The 18,797-nt window shown below is 36.1% G+C and overlaps 1 protein-coding gene across 2 annotated transcripts in view; it reads right to left on the bottom strand.

Moving 5' to 3' along the window:
- The window catches only part of AFG1L (AFG1 like ATPase), a 176,142-nt gene that overhangs the window by 66,775 nt on the left and 90,570 nt on the right, over positions 1 to 18,797 (bottom strand). For both annotated transcript variants that reach the window (XM_027856006.1, XM_027855997.1), the window contains exon 7: positions 12,044 to 12,102. In XM_027856006.1, coding sequence (XP_027711807.1) covers positions 12,044 to 12,102 — 59 coding nt within the window. The remainder of the gene's footprint in view (positions 1 to 12,043; positions 12,103 to 18,797) is intronic.

The raw sequence follows: 18,797 nt of genomic DNA, 5'->3' as shown, positions 1-18,797 counted from the left end.
AATATTTCATTGATGTATGTACCCTGTTTAGGAAGCTGTATATTTGTCTGTGTGCTTTTTTGTATATTTGCAGGCATTGCCATTCTCCATCATAAGCTACTGGAGTGCAGACTCGATTTAGCTAAACTTTACAAATGTCCTTAATAGTGTCTGTGAGGGCAGGATATCCTGTAAGAGTAAGGATTCTAACCTAGGTCTGCTGAGGACAAGTCCATCTCTCTAATACATTGTTCTGCTTTTCCAACAACACGAAGAGTCTTGTTGGTTCTGCCTCCGGAACACTCTTTACAACAATCAGTCCCCCTTTTTCAATTTATACCACAACCTCTCTAATTCAGGCCCTCATCCCTTTTTGTCTGGACCTCTGAAATTGCTTCTTTTTAAAGTTCAATTTCATTTCAATTTCAAATTCTGTCCCTCCCACCTTCCCCTCTTCTACCAATTGAGAAGGCAAGAAAAACAAAATCCATTACAAGTATCTATAGTCAGGCAAAACAAATTCCTGTATTAACTATGTCAAGAAAGAAAGAAAAGGAAGGAAGACAAGAAAGAAAGAAAGGAGGGAGGGAAAGAGGGAAGGAGCAAGGCAGGCAGGCAGGAAGAAAGGAAGGAAGGAAGGAAGGAAAGAAGGAAAGAAAGAGGCTTCTATCTGCATTAAGTTCATCACTTCTCTGACTGGATGTTGGTAACATCATGAGTCCTTTGGAATTGTGGATGATCATTGGGTTGATCAGAGTTCTTAAGTCTTTTAGAGTTGTTTATTTTTACATTATTGGTGTTACTGAATAAATTGTTCTCCTGTTTCTGAACCCTTTATTTTGCATCAGTTCATACAAGTCTACCCAGGTTTCTCTGAAACCCTTCCTTCCTCATTTCTAACAGCATAATAGTATTCCATCACCTTCACATACATAACTTGTTCAGCCATTCCCCAGTTGATGAGTACCCCCTGGTATAAAATACAAACTCCTCAGGTCAGCAACTGAAGCTCTTCACAATCTGGCTCTAACCTAACTTGTCAGGCTTACTGCACACTGCTCCCTATCACATACTTTTATGTTCCAACCAAACTGACTCAAATTGTTATCCCTCACACAAGGCATTCTATATCCCATCTCCAAACCTTTGCACAGGCCTTTGCCAAAACCTCAAATGAATTCTGTCCTCACCTTTTCCTCAAATAACCTCTAGCTTCCTTCAAGGCTCAGTTCAAGCATCATGTCCTACCTGAAGTCTATGCTGATTGATCTCTCTGTTGCTAATTCCCTTTCTCTTTTCCAAAACAACTTTTCATTTACTTTGTATGTATCTTATATTTAATTATCTGCATACATGTTACCCCCAAGGAGAATAAAATCTCCCTGAAGACAGGGCCTGTTTTGTTTTTATCTTTGTCTCTCTAGCACAGTGTCAGGGACATCCTATTTGCCTAATAAATGCTTGCTGAATGAAAGTAGCGCTTTCATTCCATACAACGTGAGATTGTTACCAACAGATAACAATCTAATCAGATATGACCAATGGGATTTATGTTTGTTTCTTTCTTTCTATTCAGGTGGAAGCCTGCGAAGGGGGATCAGTAGGACAGATAGTTTTATATTTGGGTCAAAAGTTGACAGGAGAAAGATTAAGGACTGAACAGAAGTGACAATGATGAGATAGGTCACACTCTGCTGGTTCTTCTAACGCTCTGGCTCTTACAATGGCTCTTTCATTTCCTTCATGCAGTACGGTGTCTTGGAAAGAACACTGGACCCTTTGTCGGGTGATCTGTGTTTATGTCATGACTCTGCTACTTATTAATTTTGTGACTGTGGGCAAATCACTCATCTCTTTGAACCCCCTTTCCCTATCTGTAAAATGGGGTTAATAATATTTATGAGGATAGCATTTGTAAACTTAATCAGCCAACAAACATTTATTAAATGCTTTGGACCAAACATTGGCCAGGGAGGCAAAGGAAGAACAAAACCAGTCTCTGCCCTCAAGAAGCTTATTACATCCTAACTGAGGAGACAATGTATACATAAATAGGTCCATAAGAGATACATACAGAGTAGATGGACCACAACCTTAGAAGGTAGGGCCCAGCAGCTGTAGGGCCAGGGAAAGGCCTTCCATACAAGGTGGACTTTGAGGTAAGGCAGAAGCTATCATAGCTCAGTAATACTCCAAGATGATACTTACCACATAGCACTCAAACTGCTTCCTTCCATCCTCCTTCTCAAGTTCAAGTTGAACCTGAAGAAATCCTGAAGTAAACCATTACCTAATTGTAAGTTTTTAGGATTGTTATCATTCTTCAAGGTTCTTTTTCTTGGCCCATTTCTCTTTCTTCAACACACTCTCTATTGCTGAACTTATCCATTTCTAGGGCTTCACCCATCACCTTTTGTATGTATGTTTCCCAGATCTTTATCTCCATACAACATCTCTCCTAAGCTATAGACACACATTTTCAACGAGTTTACTGGACAGTGTCACTTAGATATTCTGAAGTTCTGTTTTCATTTCATATTCAACAAGTTTAAAACTGTACTCATTTCTGTGCCTCAGTTCCTTCATCTATAAAATGGAAATAATAAAGATTGCCCTACTTCCGGTACTAGCACTATGTTAATATGAGCTATTATTATCATTGTCTCATTCCTCCCCCAAACCCAAACTATCCATCCTTTCCTTCTTAAATTTCTTTGAATTGATGATGCACCACATCATACTCTTTCACTGTAGGCACACCCCCTAGGTTGCGTCTTGGGCTCTCTCTTTCTGTTTCTCTCTCCTGTCTCTTTCTGTCTCCCTTTCCTCTTTCTCTCTCCTTCTCTCTCCTCCTCTATTCTTCTCTTCTCTCTCCTCCTTTCCCCTGTCTCTTGTCTCTCCTCCTTTCCTCTCTCTTTCTCCCCTCTTCATTTCTCCATTGTCCTACTTCCTGTCCTCATCAGCTCACATAATTTTAATTATCATCTCAATGCATATATCTCCCAGATCTACATTTCTAGCCTACTATTTCTTCAGAGTTCTAGTTCAGCATCCCTGACTGTTGAACATTTTTAACCAGATGTCCCATAGACATTTCGATATATCTAAAATGAACTCATTACCTCTCTACTCCCCACCCCAACCCTCCCCCAAAAAAAAGAAATATCCCTCTTCCAAAATTCCTTATTTCTATCAAGGATGCTACCACTTTTTCAGTCAACCTGGTGATCCTCAGCTCTCTTCCTCTCTCTGCCCTACATATCCAATCATTTGTCAAAAGCCTTTTACATCTGTTCCTTCTCTCTATTCACATGACCAGCACCCTCAACAGGCCCTTATCACCTCATCTGAGCTACTGCAATAGTCTCCTAATTGTTCTCCTTGCCTTCCAGTCTACCCTCCATACAACTGCCAAAGTGATGTTCCAAGGGTCTAACCATGTCACTTCTCTACCTGATAAACTTTAATGCTTCTTATTTTCTCTAGGATCAAATATAGACTATGTAGCCTTTTCAAAAAGGTTTGGCTATCCAAATGGGCTGTCTCAAGAGGCAGTGTTCCCCCTCCTCCGACTAGAGGTCTTCGAATAGAATGCTAAAGGGCCTCCAGTCAGATACATAGTAGAGCAGATTCTTATTAAAAGCATAATACATTTAGGCAGGAAGGGACCTTAGAGAACAACTAGCCCAAGGTTTTTAATCTTTTTTGTGTGATGAAACTCTTCTCAGAATTTTTTTTTTTAGGCAATTGGGGTTAAGTGACTTGCCCAGGGTCACACAGCTAGTAAGTGTCAAGTATCTGAGGCCAGATTTGAACTCAGGTCCTCCTGACTCCAAAGCCCGACCTCTATCCACTGTGCCACCTCACTGCCCCTAGAATAAGTTTTAAAAACACAAAATACATATAATTATAAAGAAACCATTTCTAGTAAAACAGTTACCAAAATATTAAAAAAAAATAAAGGTCACAGATGCCAGGTTAAAAACCCTTGACCTAGTCAAATCCTTTTAATTTTTACAAATGAAGAAATAAGGCCCTGAGAAATAAAGTGATCTGGCCCAGGTAACACAAATAGGAAGTAGCAGAACAAGATTGAAACCTATGTCCTCTACCTCCCAATGCAGCAGCGTTCCAATTTAAAGTGTCAAAGGTCCCTCCCAACTCTGACATCCTGTGCCATATATAATAATACAATATGAATGATATTCCTTCTCCAACATCTGTGCCTTTTAGTACCCTCAGCAACTCTTTATAAGTTGCACAGCAGGACTCGATCTGCATTGGCAGAAGGAGTTTTCCTCACTGAGAGTTCCCTAAGCCAATGACATTACAGGTCCAGTCCAAACAAACAAAAACCAGGGAACTAGGTGAAGAGAAGGAAAGGAAAGAGGGAGGTTCAGGAGACAGGATAGAGTTGAAAATGGAAGAGTCACAAGCAAAACAAACCAAACATAGAAGGCTGATTATAAAGGCAGGTGAGTAAAGGAATAGAAGCAAAGGGTGAGACCTAGGGATCTGGGTCTGGGCTGGGTGAAGAATCAACCGGACCACTCCAATGAGGGATTACTAGTGTTGATGTCATTCCCTTTCTTTACCCATCTTTTTTTTTTCTTTGTAAAGAGCATACAAGAAACAAAGGGAAGACATACCACAGCAGGGCATGACAGAAGGAAAAACATACCCAATAATGATAACTCTCTCAATATGACTGGGATGAACTGACCCACGATGAATGAATGAATGACAAAACACTTTCCATGTGCAGGGCACTATACTAGGCAAGGGAGACAGAAATACAAAATTGAGACAGTTTCTGTACTCACAGGGATTACATTATAATGGGGAAGATGACCCATAAATGGCAATGGTGGCAAGGTAAGGGAGTTTGAATGCGGGAAATTAAAAAAAAAGGGGGAGACAGTGACAAGAATGGATTAGAAAGCAGAGTACAATAGGGTGTTTATAAGAAAAACATTTAAAACAAATTCATACAGTTAAATGATGGGTTATATTTCAGGTAAATAAAAAAAAGCAGGTGTGATCTCAGATAATTAAAGTCTAAAATGAATATGGTTAAAAGAGATGAATAAGGAAACTACATTATGCTTAAGCGCACTGTAGATAATGAAATTGCATCAATTATTTTTATTGTTATTACTAAATACATATGCATCAAATGGCAAAACATCTAAATATTTAAGGGGAAAATTAACCAAACTACAGAAACAAGATAGGCAGTAAAGTAACAACTGTTAGGGACTTCAAAGTGTCCCTTTCAGACCTAGACTAGTCTAACAAAAAATATAAACAAGAAGGAAGGTAAGGACCTGAACAGAAGTTTTTAAATGTTAATAGAGGATAAATCTCTCACAATTACTGAATGAGAGTCAACATATTTCTTAGTTTTACATGGCACCTTTAAAAAATAGATCATGTGCTAGTACATAAGAAACTTATAAACAAATGTAGATTGTTTGTATTAAATGAAATATTTACTAACCAGTATACCAAATTAATAATCAATAAGAGGAATTTGAAAAAAAAGACAAGAAAGCAGCTAGGTGGTGCAGTGGATAGAGCACTGGCCCTGGAGTCAGGAGCTGCTGAGTTTGAGTCAGGCCTCAGACACATAACATTTGCTAGCTGTGTGACTGTGGGCAAATCACTTAACCCTACTGCCTAGTCAAAAAAAAGAAAAAAGAAAAAGAAAAAAAGACACAGACTTAAATGGTGACTTCTTGCACAACCTTACTCCCTTCCACGTGCTACTCTCACTGGCCTACTTACTGTTCCTCACACAGGGCACTCTATCCCCTATTTCAATGCTTTTGCATTGGCTCTCTCCAATGTCTCTTAGAATCCTTGGCCTTCTTCAAGTCTAAGCAAAATATTACCTTCTGTAGGACTTTCCCTGCTAATGCCTTCTTCTCTAAAGTAACTTTGTATTTGCTTCATCAGTATGTTGTATAGTAGAAGTAGCAGAATGTAGCAGTAACAGCAGTATAGATATGTGTATATATTATATTATATATATATATATATACACATTCATGTATGTGTGTATGCATACATACACATATACGCTGCCTCCGCCCATTAGAATGTAAACTTCTTGAGGGTAGGGACTATTTTTTACTTTATCTTTGTATCTCCAGCACTTAGCACAATGCTGGGAACACAATAAGCATTTAATAAATGCTTATTGATTGACCAGATAATGTAATACTAAAAAAAGTGTGAGTCAAAGAACAAATAGTAAAAATTATAAATAGTGTTATCAGAGAAAATTGTCATAATGAAACAATATACCAGAACTTTTTGGATGTGGCCAAAGTAGTCCTTAGGGGAATATGTATGTCTCTAAACACTTCAATCAATAAAAGAGAGAAAAAAGAGATCAGTGAGATGAGCGTGCAACTTCAAAAAAAAAAAAAAATTTAAAAACCACAAATGGAAAATAGAAGTTCTGAAAAATTTAAAGGTGAACAAAATTGAAAACGAAAATCTATTGAGTTAATAAGTAAAATAAGGACCTCATTTTTGAAAAAAAGAAAAGTAAAATAAAATAGAAAGAAAAATCATTAGCTAGAGAGGGGAAAGCCAAATTACCAAAATAAAAAATGAAAAAAGGAGAATTTGTAATAGATGAAGAGGAAATAAAGAACATTGTTAGAAACTTTCTTATTCAATTGTATGCCAAAAAACCAAAAAATTTAAATGAAATAGATGAATATTCATTAAAATATAGAATACCCTAATTAACAGAACAAGAAATAAAAAATTTAAACAACTTCATCTCTGAAAAAGAAAGCTAACAAGCCATACATGAATTGTGAAGGAGAGGGAAAAAGCCAGGCCCAAATAAGCTTGCAAGTGAATTCTATCAAACATTTAAAGAACAATTAGTTTTAATATTATAACAATTGTTTGCAAAAAGAGATACCATTTTACCAAACTCCTTTTATAAGACCAACAGCTTAGTGATATGCAACCAGGGAGAAAAAAGAGAGAAAGAAAACTATAGATGAAAGAAGAAGAAAACTATAGACATATAGCTCTGAAAAATATTGAGACAAAAACACTGAATAAATATTAGTCAAATAAATACATTTAAAAAAGTATTCATTATAAATAGATTGTCTATGCCCTATACCTGCACTTTTCACTATGTACTCTTCTCTCTAATCCTTTACTACTTTGCTTCTGCTATCCCCGCCCCCCATCAATCTAAAGAAACTTCTCTATCAAAGGTCATTGTTGACTTCCTAATTGCCAAACCTGAGGGCCAATCTTCAGTCTTCATTGTTTCTTTTCTTTTTGTAGATTTTGTCATGCTTGACTACCCTCCACCTCCCCACCCCCTGACTTTGGCCAACACCACACTCTCCTAGTTGAGGGCTATCTCCACTCATCCTGATCTATATCTGGCCACTGGACCCAGATGGCTCTGGAGGAGAAAGTGAGGCTGGTGACTTTGCACAGCCGTCCCTCATTTAGATACAATTCACTTGCATGTCATGGCATCACCTTCCTGACGTCACGGTCCTCTTAATGAAGGAAGGACAAACAACAACAATAAATCTCCCAGTTATCCTCCTACCTTTCTAATTGCTCATGCTCTTTCTGTTCATCACCTTCCCTAGAAGTGCTCAGCTAGGTGGCATAGGACTGGATGAAGGGTCAGGAAGACCTGAATTCAAGTCCCACTTCAGACACTCCCTAGCTGTGTGACCCTAGGCTAATCACTGAATCTCTCTCAACCTCAGTTTTATCATCTGTAAAATGAGGGTAATGATAGTACCAAACTCAATGGGTTGCTAGGAGGATCAAATGACATACTATATGTATAGCGGTTTGCAACTTTCCATAAATGCTATAATTATAATGAGAAATTTTGGCAGTTATGCCAAACAGCACAGTTATTCATAAAATCCGCTTTGTAATTCATGATGTGAAAATAATACAAGAAGTAATTAAGACAAATTCAACTAAACAAGGGGAAGTATTAGTACAGTGGCTCACAGTGTGTCCCACTGAGTAGTGTTTCATTTTAGTGTATTATTCTTGTTAACTAGGTGCTAAACTCAGTAGTTTCTAAGTTGCTGAAGGAGAACATGGGTTAAATCTTTATACTCTTTAAATTTTGGACAAAGCTCAGCTATTTATCCTAATGATGGTTCTGACGGTCCCTAATGTAAGTTCTCCCAAAGGGCCTGTCTTTGACCCTCTTTTCTTTTCTGTCTACACTTCTCAGCAAGGCTTAACTGCCTTTTCTACATAGATGACTCCTAAGTCTAGGTCTCCATTCTTATCTCTCTTTTGAGTTCATAAAACCATAGATACGGAGCTGGAAGGGGTGCTAGAAGCCACCTAGTCTAATCCCCTTATTTTTACAGATGAGTAAATTTAATTCTAGACCCATACCTATTCTTCTCCCCCTTCCTCCAATCCATCCTTCTTACTGTGGTGAGAGTAATCTTTGCTGTATGAAGACCTCGTCATGCCACTCCTCAATTAAAATATCTTCTGGGGCTCCTTATATCCAATGAATGAAATTCAAACTTCTTTGCCTGACATCCACAATCTGATGCCAACTTCTCTTTCTATGCTTATCTCATATTAATTCTCTCCAATTCTATTACTTATACTCTAACCAAACTGGATGTCCCCCTGAAAACACAGTGTATATTCAACTGCCTTTGCTAAAATTGTTACCAAAGATTGGAATATCCTCTCTCCCTCTCTTCTTCTAGTGAGGTCCTATCCAACCTGCAAAGCACAACTCAAAAACCATCTCATTCATAAAGGCTTCTCTCATTGCCTTAGCTGGGAATGATCTTCCAGTTTGGTCCTCACACAGCACTCTGTTTCATAACTCTCTAAGATACTCATCGCATAATATTATATAATATGGCAAACTGTGCTTAAATTAGACCATAAACTCAAGAGGGGAAGTGACAGTATACCTTTCCTACAACATTACACACTCCTCTGCACAGTAGATGGTTAATAAGTGCTGGTTGTATTATTCTGTAATTGCATTTACAGAACTGCTTCCCACAAACCTCAATGTTTAGGACTAGGAGATGGAGACAAGTAATGAACTGGAGTACATAGTTCTTAAGAAGTAGAAGCAACACATTTAAGACCATACATGAAATGTATCCCGGCTCCAAAACAGAAAACAAATGGACTCTCTGTCTTCAGTTCAATTAGTCAACATTTCCCCACTTCTATTCTCCTCTATTATATGGGTACGATAATATTTACTAGCTAAGTGTTTATAAAGACTTTCATTAACTACCTTAAGACTCCAAACTATAAACACAAATTACTACAGTGGTTAAAAAAACTAACCAAACACTTGAATTACAGAGGTATACATCAAGGAAATAATGAAATTCATAGTTTTCCTCTTTTTCAAGAGATTTTCTACTTTGCTTCCTTATAACCTCTCATTCTCAGATAAGGATTCTTTCCATATCCTGCAGTAACACTTCGTTTCAGTATATGTCATCCAAACAGTGTCCTGTACCAAGACAAAAGAGCAAGACCATGGAGAGTAGCTTGCTGTATTGGAAAGAACACTATATTTGGAGTCAGAGGATGTGGGTTTGAATCCCAGCTTCACAACCTCCTGTGACCTTAGGCAAACCAATTCACTTCGATATGCCTCAGTTCCCTTATCTGTAAAACTGAATTAGAAAATCTCTATAGTATCTCCTATCTCTGAACCCTAAGATCTACGTGAGGAAGACTGGGTTATAGTGTTTGACATTTCATCACACCCAGGACTTTATAACCCTAATCAGAACAGTTCCATAAAAACCATCATTACTGGCCACTCAGGCTAGTTTTGTGCCTTGTTATGGCCTTCTCAGATACTAAATGTTTGACAGAAAACCTAGATGTGAGGAAGTTTATACTCAGTTTATAAAATGTAAGCTACCTGAGGGCAGGAACAAATTCATTTTTGACTTTTGGACTGATTAGTCTCCTGGGGCTTTCAGCCAACTCCCAATTATTTAAGGGATGTTCAGTATGTTTATAGATTATCAATGTTTTTTGTTTCTTCTTTTCTTTGCCTGTCTACTTTTGCATCATTTCACTATGGATTTAATAGCAGCAGCAACAAACAGATGGAGAAGTGAAATGGAGCTGACTTCACACCAACTTATCCAATATCAGAATATAAAATATGAAGTTATTAGTAAAAGTGAAGTTTGGAGAAATTACCTTCTGCTTTTCCATAATCAGAATGCACAGCTGCAAATTAGCCAGATAAACTCTGAACTCTCTTTATTGAGAGAACATTTTGTATATTTTCATGTGCTATTTTTAGCATGTTTCCCCTACTTTGCATGTTTATATTTTTGTATAAATATGTACTATATTATGCTGGAGTCATGGTTCACACAAAAACTCTTCCTTTTCTCAAAAAAGAGATGAGTAAAAATGTAAAGAGCTAAGGAGACTAAAGGAAAGAAAAACACATCAGTGACACAAACTGCCTGGAAAATTATTTCTTTCCTACAACTATATATACCCCAGAGAAATTAAAATATTCTTATGGCCTAAAATTGTTCATGAAAACAGACATTTGTTTTCCTCAGTAGAGCCTGAAAACTCCTATTTGCTCCATTTCATCAGTAATTCCAATGAAATGTAATTTGGGAAAATCAAATGACTGTCCTTAAAGCTGATAATTAATGATTTTATTGCTTTTTCTTAATAAGAGAATTTTCTAAAGTGTCCAACTTTTTAAAAAGCTTATTCTTTCTTAGCCTTGTTGATGTTACATAAAATAGCATCAATTGCATTAAAAACATTTCATGGAAAACCTTAAACTGCCAGATCCAAAATATGTAATTAAAAATCACAAGTATTCTATTTTGCTACAGGCCATCTATTTCTTACAGTATTCATCACAGACTGCTTTGAATCACAGATGTTTGTATCCATTTTTTAACTACTCTATGGATTTCAAACATTTTGAGGGCAGGGACTGTACCTTTATTCATGTTTATATCCCATATAGCGCCTAGCACAGGGGTCTGGTATATATATATAGTAAATGACCAATAAACATTCATTGAATTTTGTTTGTTATTCATCCTTTGTTCTACAAGAGGACCAATGACATCAGAAGGGTGATATCTCAAAATGCACATGAACTGATTTTAAGTGAAGCACCGTTGTGCAAAGTCATCAGCCTCACTCTCTCCTCCAGAGTCATCTGAGTCCCGTGGCAAGACATAGGTCAAGATGACTGGTGATGGCCCAGCCCCTCTCTCTTATCTTTCTCAGGAAGATGAGAAACAACATTCTCTCAAACACTAGACTCACACACACACACATACACACACACACACACACACACACACACAGATGTGTGTATATATCTGTGTATATATATATATATGCACTCCTACTTGACATAAAAACATGTATTATACATATATGTGTGTATGTTTTATACATAGGAATGTGAAATGACTATATGAAGACCACTTCAAATTAATCCAAAGCACAATGCTGTATAGAACATTTTGAATTATATGCAATAAATATTTAAATGATTACTGTAACTTTATCAACAAGGTACTTTGGCATAATTTCAAAATAACTCAGTGGCAACTTCATTTAAATATATTTGAATCTTTTTTTATAATAGAATCATTCTAAAGTAGCATCTTTGGCAGATGTCGAAACATGCTAATATAGACTGTCAACTGCATGGAAGTTTCATGTCTTCCCAAAAATACATTCATAAAGCTTTTAAAAAGTACTACAGAAATTGTGTGTTAACCTAAATACTAAGAAATAACAAAAGGATTAATGTTTCACTTATAACAACTGTTAGATACCTTATCCTACAATTCTTCCTTTAACACATCTAGATAAATGCCATATAAAAAGTTTATTTCTGCTTGTGTCTTTTGCTATGTCACAGTAATAATTTAGTTGAACTATTTATGCATTTGAAATCAATTAAATACTGCAAAATCTCCTTATTATTAATATGACACAAACAATGAAGTATTCAATCAGTGACTTTCCTTACCTTCAAGACAGCAATGAATGGCACAAAGTTAGCCCGCTGGAGTCCATTTTTATATAGGTCTGAAAGAAAAAATTGGCATTATCTTTCCTATTTAGCATTAATAACAATAAAAAAATTTAAAACTAACAATAAAAAATTCTTTCAGCCTGGCAAATAAAGCAATCTGCTGATAGGTAGGAGAACAAAAGAAATGGAAGTGAAATTGATTTCCATTCTTGTGGTACACAAAATTCATTTCAATTTTAATAAGAATTTAGAAAAAAGAAACAGAAAAGAAAGCTTACCCAAAGACAGTCAATTAAATTAGATTTAAATCTATACTGAAATTCAATAGGTGAAGTTAGGCTAACAGATACATGGTAAAAATAACTCTAAAACAATAACCCAAAGCAGCGATCACATTTAGGGAAAACATATAGTAAGTATTTTATGTATTTTATTTACTAGGAAAAAGGCATATATTCTTGTTTACATTCAAGTAAATTTCTTCATTAAAAGGATAATAAGGATTATATTTTAAGAAAAAACATCAGCTGCAAGAATTAGTAATATAGTCTTTTTATCAGATTTATATGACATTTGCCATTAATGAATCAGCTTTTCAAAGTAAGGAAATTGCCTCTTTTAAAAGAATTCTATATAGGATTCAGGGGGAAAGCTTACTCATTTCTCTGTCATAAACACATATCTTTACACTGCTTCAGAAGACAAAAAATAAGATTACTTTCAAAAGGAACAACAGACGAATCAAAGAGAGGCTATCAAAGTTGGTATAGTTTTTTCAGAGAGAAGCTTTTCTCTTTAAAAAAGACAATTGTATACGAGAGCAAGGAAGGATGAAAAAGGCCTAGGACTCAAGTATTCAGAGGAGTATTTCCAGGAATCATAACCATAAAAAAAAGTTTTCCATGAATACAGAGAAAGCAAATTGCATTATGTGTCTCAATTAAAAAAAACTATAACATAATGTAATCTTTTGTACCTATTTAGCCCCTCTGTTTAGACAAAAAAAATGGAAACATGAAGGCAGACTGGAGATGCCACATTTACTTATGGAAATAAAATATGGCCATTAAGAAACAAATTTATTCTCTTTAGAAAAACATTCATCATAACATCATTATAGTGAAGAAAGTATTTGCATGAGCTGTCTGGTTAATTAAGGACTGGAGGCTTCAATTTGGCTATGCATTAACATTTTTATTGGGGGAGTGACATAAAAGTAAGGTTATGTCATAGAACTGAACTAGGCATTTCTTTTCTATATTCCTTTAAGGTCTTATGTTGGCAAGAACTTGACAAACCATATGCCAGTAACTCATAATTTTCATTACCTACTGGGTAGCTATAGATCTAAGTTGGGTACTTAAGATCAGTGGCTAAAACTGATCCTATGGAGGTTGCTCATGGATAGTGGAGATTGCGAGGAGATGACAAAAGATTTTTTAAAATTTTTTAAAATTTAAGATCTTTGAAATGAATTTTGTACACCACCAAATTTATATAAAAAAGAAATTTTAACAACTACATAGAGGGCTACTTGACTATTTACACAAATATGCTACCTTTAGGTTTTACTTTTAGAAAGAAAATCCTTATTGATATAAAATGTGCTAAGATTTGGCAATAACTATCCAGTACTTTTTAATAGAGCACTGTCAGTCAGAGTTACAACAATCTAATCCAGTTCTGTTCTGGGTTTAAGCATTTCAAGCCCTCAAGCAAAGTTAAAGGTAGAACAACAATGCTTCTAGTTCCTAGAAACTCAATAAACTTTTTCAATAGATTTTAGTAAAGGACATTTTTAGGCTCTGCTAAGTCTTTTCTAAATAAACAGAATTCATTTAGTTGGAAAGCCCTTGGTTATTCTAGGACACTTAAGTGAAAAAGAATGTATTCATTAAATTGAAGAGGGTTTTTGCAATTCAAATATTATGTTAATTATCTTTGCAACATATCTTTCTCTTAAAATTTTATTTGACTACCAAGAAATTTTAATCTTACTTGTTAGACTTTCTTAATTGAACCAAAAGTACTGTGCAGGCATAAAGGTTTTATAGCACATTTGTATCAACCTTTTCCAATTATTTACTATATACTGCTTTTAAAAAAAAACAAAAAAAAAAACAAAACCTGGTGGAGTCCTTGCCTAAGATTTTTTTCTTTTTTAAGATCTCTAAACAGAGCTAAAGGAGCACTTGGCCATATCAGACAGACTGTTGGAATTACAGGACATTCGTTTTGTCAAGAATAATGTAAGGACCTCTAAATCCTTCACAGTGAATAACCTTAATAATACCTACAGATGAAATATGGGCAAAGAGGATTTTTAAAGTAATTACAAAGATCTACATAAATGCCTTGGAAACTCACATGGGTTTGTAGACTTTTTTCATTTGAAACCCAAATATCAAAACTAAGAAAGTCCACAGTGCTTCATTACTCTTCAGGTTTGTTTGTTTTTTGGGGGGGTTGGGGTGGGGGAGGGGGTGGGGGTGGAATGAAGGAATTATAGAAAATGTCACTGACAGCATTTACCTAACATAAAAATGCATAAAAGATCGACGTCTTCATGGGAGATCTCATTTATGTTTGGGAAACTGCCTCATGATAAGTGCTCCTTTCACAATTGATTACAGTGGGGCAGCTAAGTGGCGCCATAGCACACAGAGAACCAGGTCTAGAATCAGGAAGGTTCATCTTCCTGAGTTCAAATTTGGCCTCAAACACTTCTGAGCTTGTGATCTCAGACAAGTCACTTAACCCTGTTTGCCTCAGTTTCCTCATCTGTAAAATGAGCTGCAGAAGGAAGTGGCAAACCATTCCAGTATGTTTGCCAGAAAACTCCAAATGGGGTCACGAAGAGTCAGACGTGACTGAAACGAGTGAACAACAACAACAAAAAGAAAACAGTATCTTTAAACTTCCAAGGTAGCTCAAAACTACCATGTAAAATCGAGTTATTTCTTTAATTTAACTTAACTTAAATTTCTTTAATATAACTGTTTAGATGCTGAGTTAATAATACATAATTTTACTAAATACGCTCATCACGCTGTTAAGATATGAGAGTTCCCACTGGTTGCTCTTCCCCTTTTCCTGGAATTACTCTCCTTTTACTTATCTGTGTACATCTTGTCTCCTTATGGCCCCCACCCCTATTAGAATGTAAACTACAAAAGAGTAGAGACTGTTAGGTTGTTGTCTTTATGTATCTCAGCATAGAGCCTGGCACATTTAGGCACTGAATACATATTGTTGAGTTGAATTGGATTAGTTTGTGATCAGAAAAGATATTTTGGGATAATCTATTTTTAAACAGAACTAACAAAGATGAGACATAGTGAGATAGTGAGACAAATTATAGATTGCTTATAAAAAGAGAGATTTACTATAGGCATAATAACACCTATAACATTGTTATTTCTGAATTTCTGAATTTGGGAAAGTCAAATATGTAAATAAAATTCAAAGCTGCTCTGTCATTTTGAGCAAATACCAGTATATAGACATAATTTTAAAATAAAATACAGGGAAGAAAATGATAAATTAAAGCCCACTTAGAATCAGAGATTAATTTGAAGATCACCTCCGATCCTTAAATAAAATCAGTTTGCAACAACTAGATCAGATGAAGATAACAGCAGCAAAATTTCACTCCCGTCACTTCGAAGTCCAAGGTGAGCAAAGAAGGAAGGAAGGAAAGAAGAATGGGCAGATGTCTGGATAGCAGCGAGTTGGATATGATGCATATTTTATTCTCCATCGCTTTATGTTCCTTCTCCTTCATTGTCTAGAGGAACTAAATTCTAAGAGTAGAGGGATTTGAAACCAGACACTATGAGAGGATAGGAAGGAGATTAGAGACAGGAGACAACTTGGGGGAAGCATTTGGAAGTATGAAAATGCCGCATTGGTGACCATAGACTGAATTTAAATTAAAATAAACTAGACGAACAATAATATAGAAAAAGCCTTAAAATATTTTCTTACTCATAAGCAAATTTTGCTTATCAAAACAACATACTGGATTTTTTAAAAAATCAATGCTTTTTTTTTTTTTTAGATCTTTGGTTTATGCCACTTTTATCTATTTTATGTTATCTAAAACCTTTTCCCATATAAATTCTTCCTTTGTTTTTGGTAATAAAAAAAGTCCCAAGTGTTGTATCTTATTGTCAGTGCAATATTCAATATTTCAAACTCCTCTGACTGCTCTAGAGTCAATTTGCTATTAAAACTTCCTTAAGAGTAACTAATATTAAAATGTGCAGATTTTCCACCAGAACTTTGGAGAATCAACACAAATTTATTTCAGAAAACAAAAGCCGCGACTCATAAGTAAAGCATGATCTTCCTGTCTCTGCACTAAGATCTTGAATAAGTTATAACCTTCCTTTAACTATATCTGAATATTAACATTAGAGTCTATCAAATTAGGTAATGTCTATAAAATGCTGTGCAAACCTTAAAGTACTACATCAATGTTAGCTAATATTATCATTTAATTGATTTATAGATTGTTCCCTAATTTCCTAATTTACAGATGAAGAAACAGGCCTGAAGTGATTGTGACTTGTCCAAAGTAATGTAACTAGTAAGTAGCAGAGCCTGGACTAGAAATCAAGTCATTTGACTCCTAGCCTAGTGTTGTTGATTTTTTCTACTATGCAACCATATTCACTTCTTAATAGCTTTAAAGGTTTTTAAATTAGTCACTTAATTAGTACTTAATATGTACCAGGCACAGTGCTAAGCACTGGGATCCAAAGAAAGACAAAAAAACAATTCCTGCTCTCCAGCAGTTCACAGTCAAAAATATTCAGTCAGGATTTAGAGTATTTTGTGTAATAATAATAATAATAATAATAATAATAATAATAATAATAATAACAGGTACCATTTATGTAGCTCCTACTATGTGCCAGGTATCATGCTGAATGATTTAACATACTATCTTATTTGATCCTCACAATAATCTTGGCAGGTAGATGCTATGATTGCCCCTATTTTATAGAAGAGGAAACTGAGGCAAACAAAGGTTAAGTGACTTCTCCAGGGTTACACTGCTAGTAGGTGTCTAAAGCCATATCTGAACTCAGGTCCTCCTGACTCTAGGCCTGGAATTCTAACCATTGTGCCAGAATCAGAGTATGGAGGTAGGGAAGGTATAAGGTATAAGAAGAATGGAAAGGTAGGAGGGGGGTCAGGTTATGAAGGGCTTTGAATGTTAAATAGAGGAGTTTTTATTATGATATGATAGGGAACCACTGGAGTTTTTTTGAAAATGAAAGGTCAGGCCTGCACTTTAGGAAGATCACTTTGATAGCTGAGTAGAGGATGGACTGTAGTGGGGAGAGACTCGGGGTAGGTAGATCAATCAAAAGGCTACTGCAATACTCTAGGCATGAGGTGATGATGGCTTGCCTTAGGGTAGTGGCAATATCAGAGGAGAAAAGGGAGTATATATGAGAGATGTTTTGAAGGTAAAATCAACAGGCTTTAGCAATAGACTGGATATGGGGGTAAGCCTGGATGACTGGGAAGATGGTGGTACCATTAACAGAAGTACAGAAATTAGGAATGGGGAGAGTTTGAGGAGAAAAGATGAATTCAGTTTTGGACATATTAAGTTTAAGATGTCTATGGAATACCCAGTAAGCAGCTGAAGATATGAGACTTGAAGTCAACAGAGAGGTTAGGGCTGAATAAGGAGATTTAAGAATCATCTGCATAGAGATGGTAACTGAATTCAAAATTCTGATTAGATCTGATAAGATCACTACGTAAAATAGTATAGAGAACAGAAGAGGGGTCAGCTCAGAGACAGCCCTGTAGGAAATCCATGGGTTAGCAGGCATGATCTGGATGAAGATCCAGCATAGGAGACTGAGAAATATCCAGGTCAGTAGGAGGAGAACCTGGAGAAAGTAGTATCATGAATACCTAGAGAGAAGAGAGTATCACGGAGAAGAGGCTGATTGACAACGTCAAAGGCTCCAGAGAGATCAAGAAGGATGAGGATTGAGAAAAAGGCATTAGATTTGTCAATTACGAGATAGTAACTTTGGCGAAGGCAGTTTCTATTGAATGATGAAATTGGCATCCAGCATGTACAGAAGAAAAAATGTGGAAGGAAAAGAAAGTGAGAAAAGAATGAGAGGAAAGGAAGTTAAGACACATCATACAGATGGTCTTCTCAAGGAGTTTAACCACAAAATGAAGGAGAGGTATGGGACAATAAGGTACTGAGGATGGATGGATCAAGTGAGAGTTTTTTGAGGATGGGGGGACATGGGCATATTTGTAGGAAGTAGGGAGGCAGTAAGTAGGGAGAGAGATTTTGAAGATAAATGAGAAAGTGGAGATGATAGAGTAGGCAGTCTGCTAGGGGCGATGGGATGGAATGAGATTGCTTGTGCATGGAGAGGAGTTTGACTTGGCAGGGAACAGGGTTCCATGTGAGACAGAAGTGTAGAAGGGGATAATGGCAAAAGGCATCTAGGTGATGTGAGATGAGGAGGGAAGGGGGAGGGCAAACCTAGAGCTCATGGACCCAATTTTTTCAGTAAAATATAAGGCAACATTCTCAATTCAGAGGGTAGGAGAGGAGGTCATGGGAGGTTTGAGGAAGAATGAAAAGGTTTGGAAAAGTTTTGATGAGTGGGATAGTGAGTTAATTATGGAGGTATAAAAAGATTGCCTTGCCATAGTGAGGGGCCAGTTGAAGTTATGTAATAAAATTTTAGTAGCT

Source organism: Vombatus ursinus, unplaced genomic scaffold, assembly GCF_900497805.2.
Source record: "Vombatus ursinus unplaced genomic scaffold, bare-nosed wombat genome assembly UNPS02000582.1, whole genome shotgun sequence".
NCBI lineage: Eukaryota > Metazoa > Chordata > Mammalia > Diprotodontia > Vombatidae > Vombatus > Vombatus ursinus.
The sequence above is the reverse complement of the archived record's forward strand: the minus strand, read 5'-3'. Positions and strand labels throughout refer to the sequence as shown.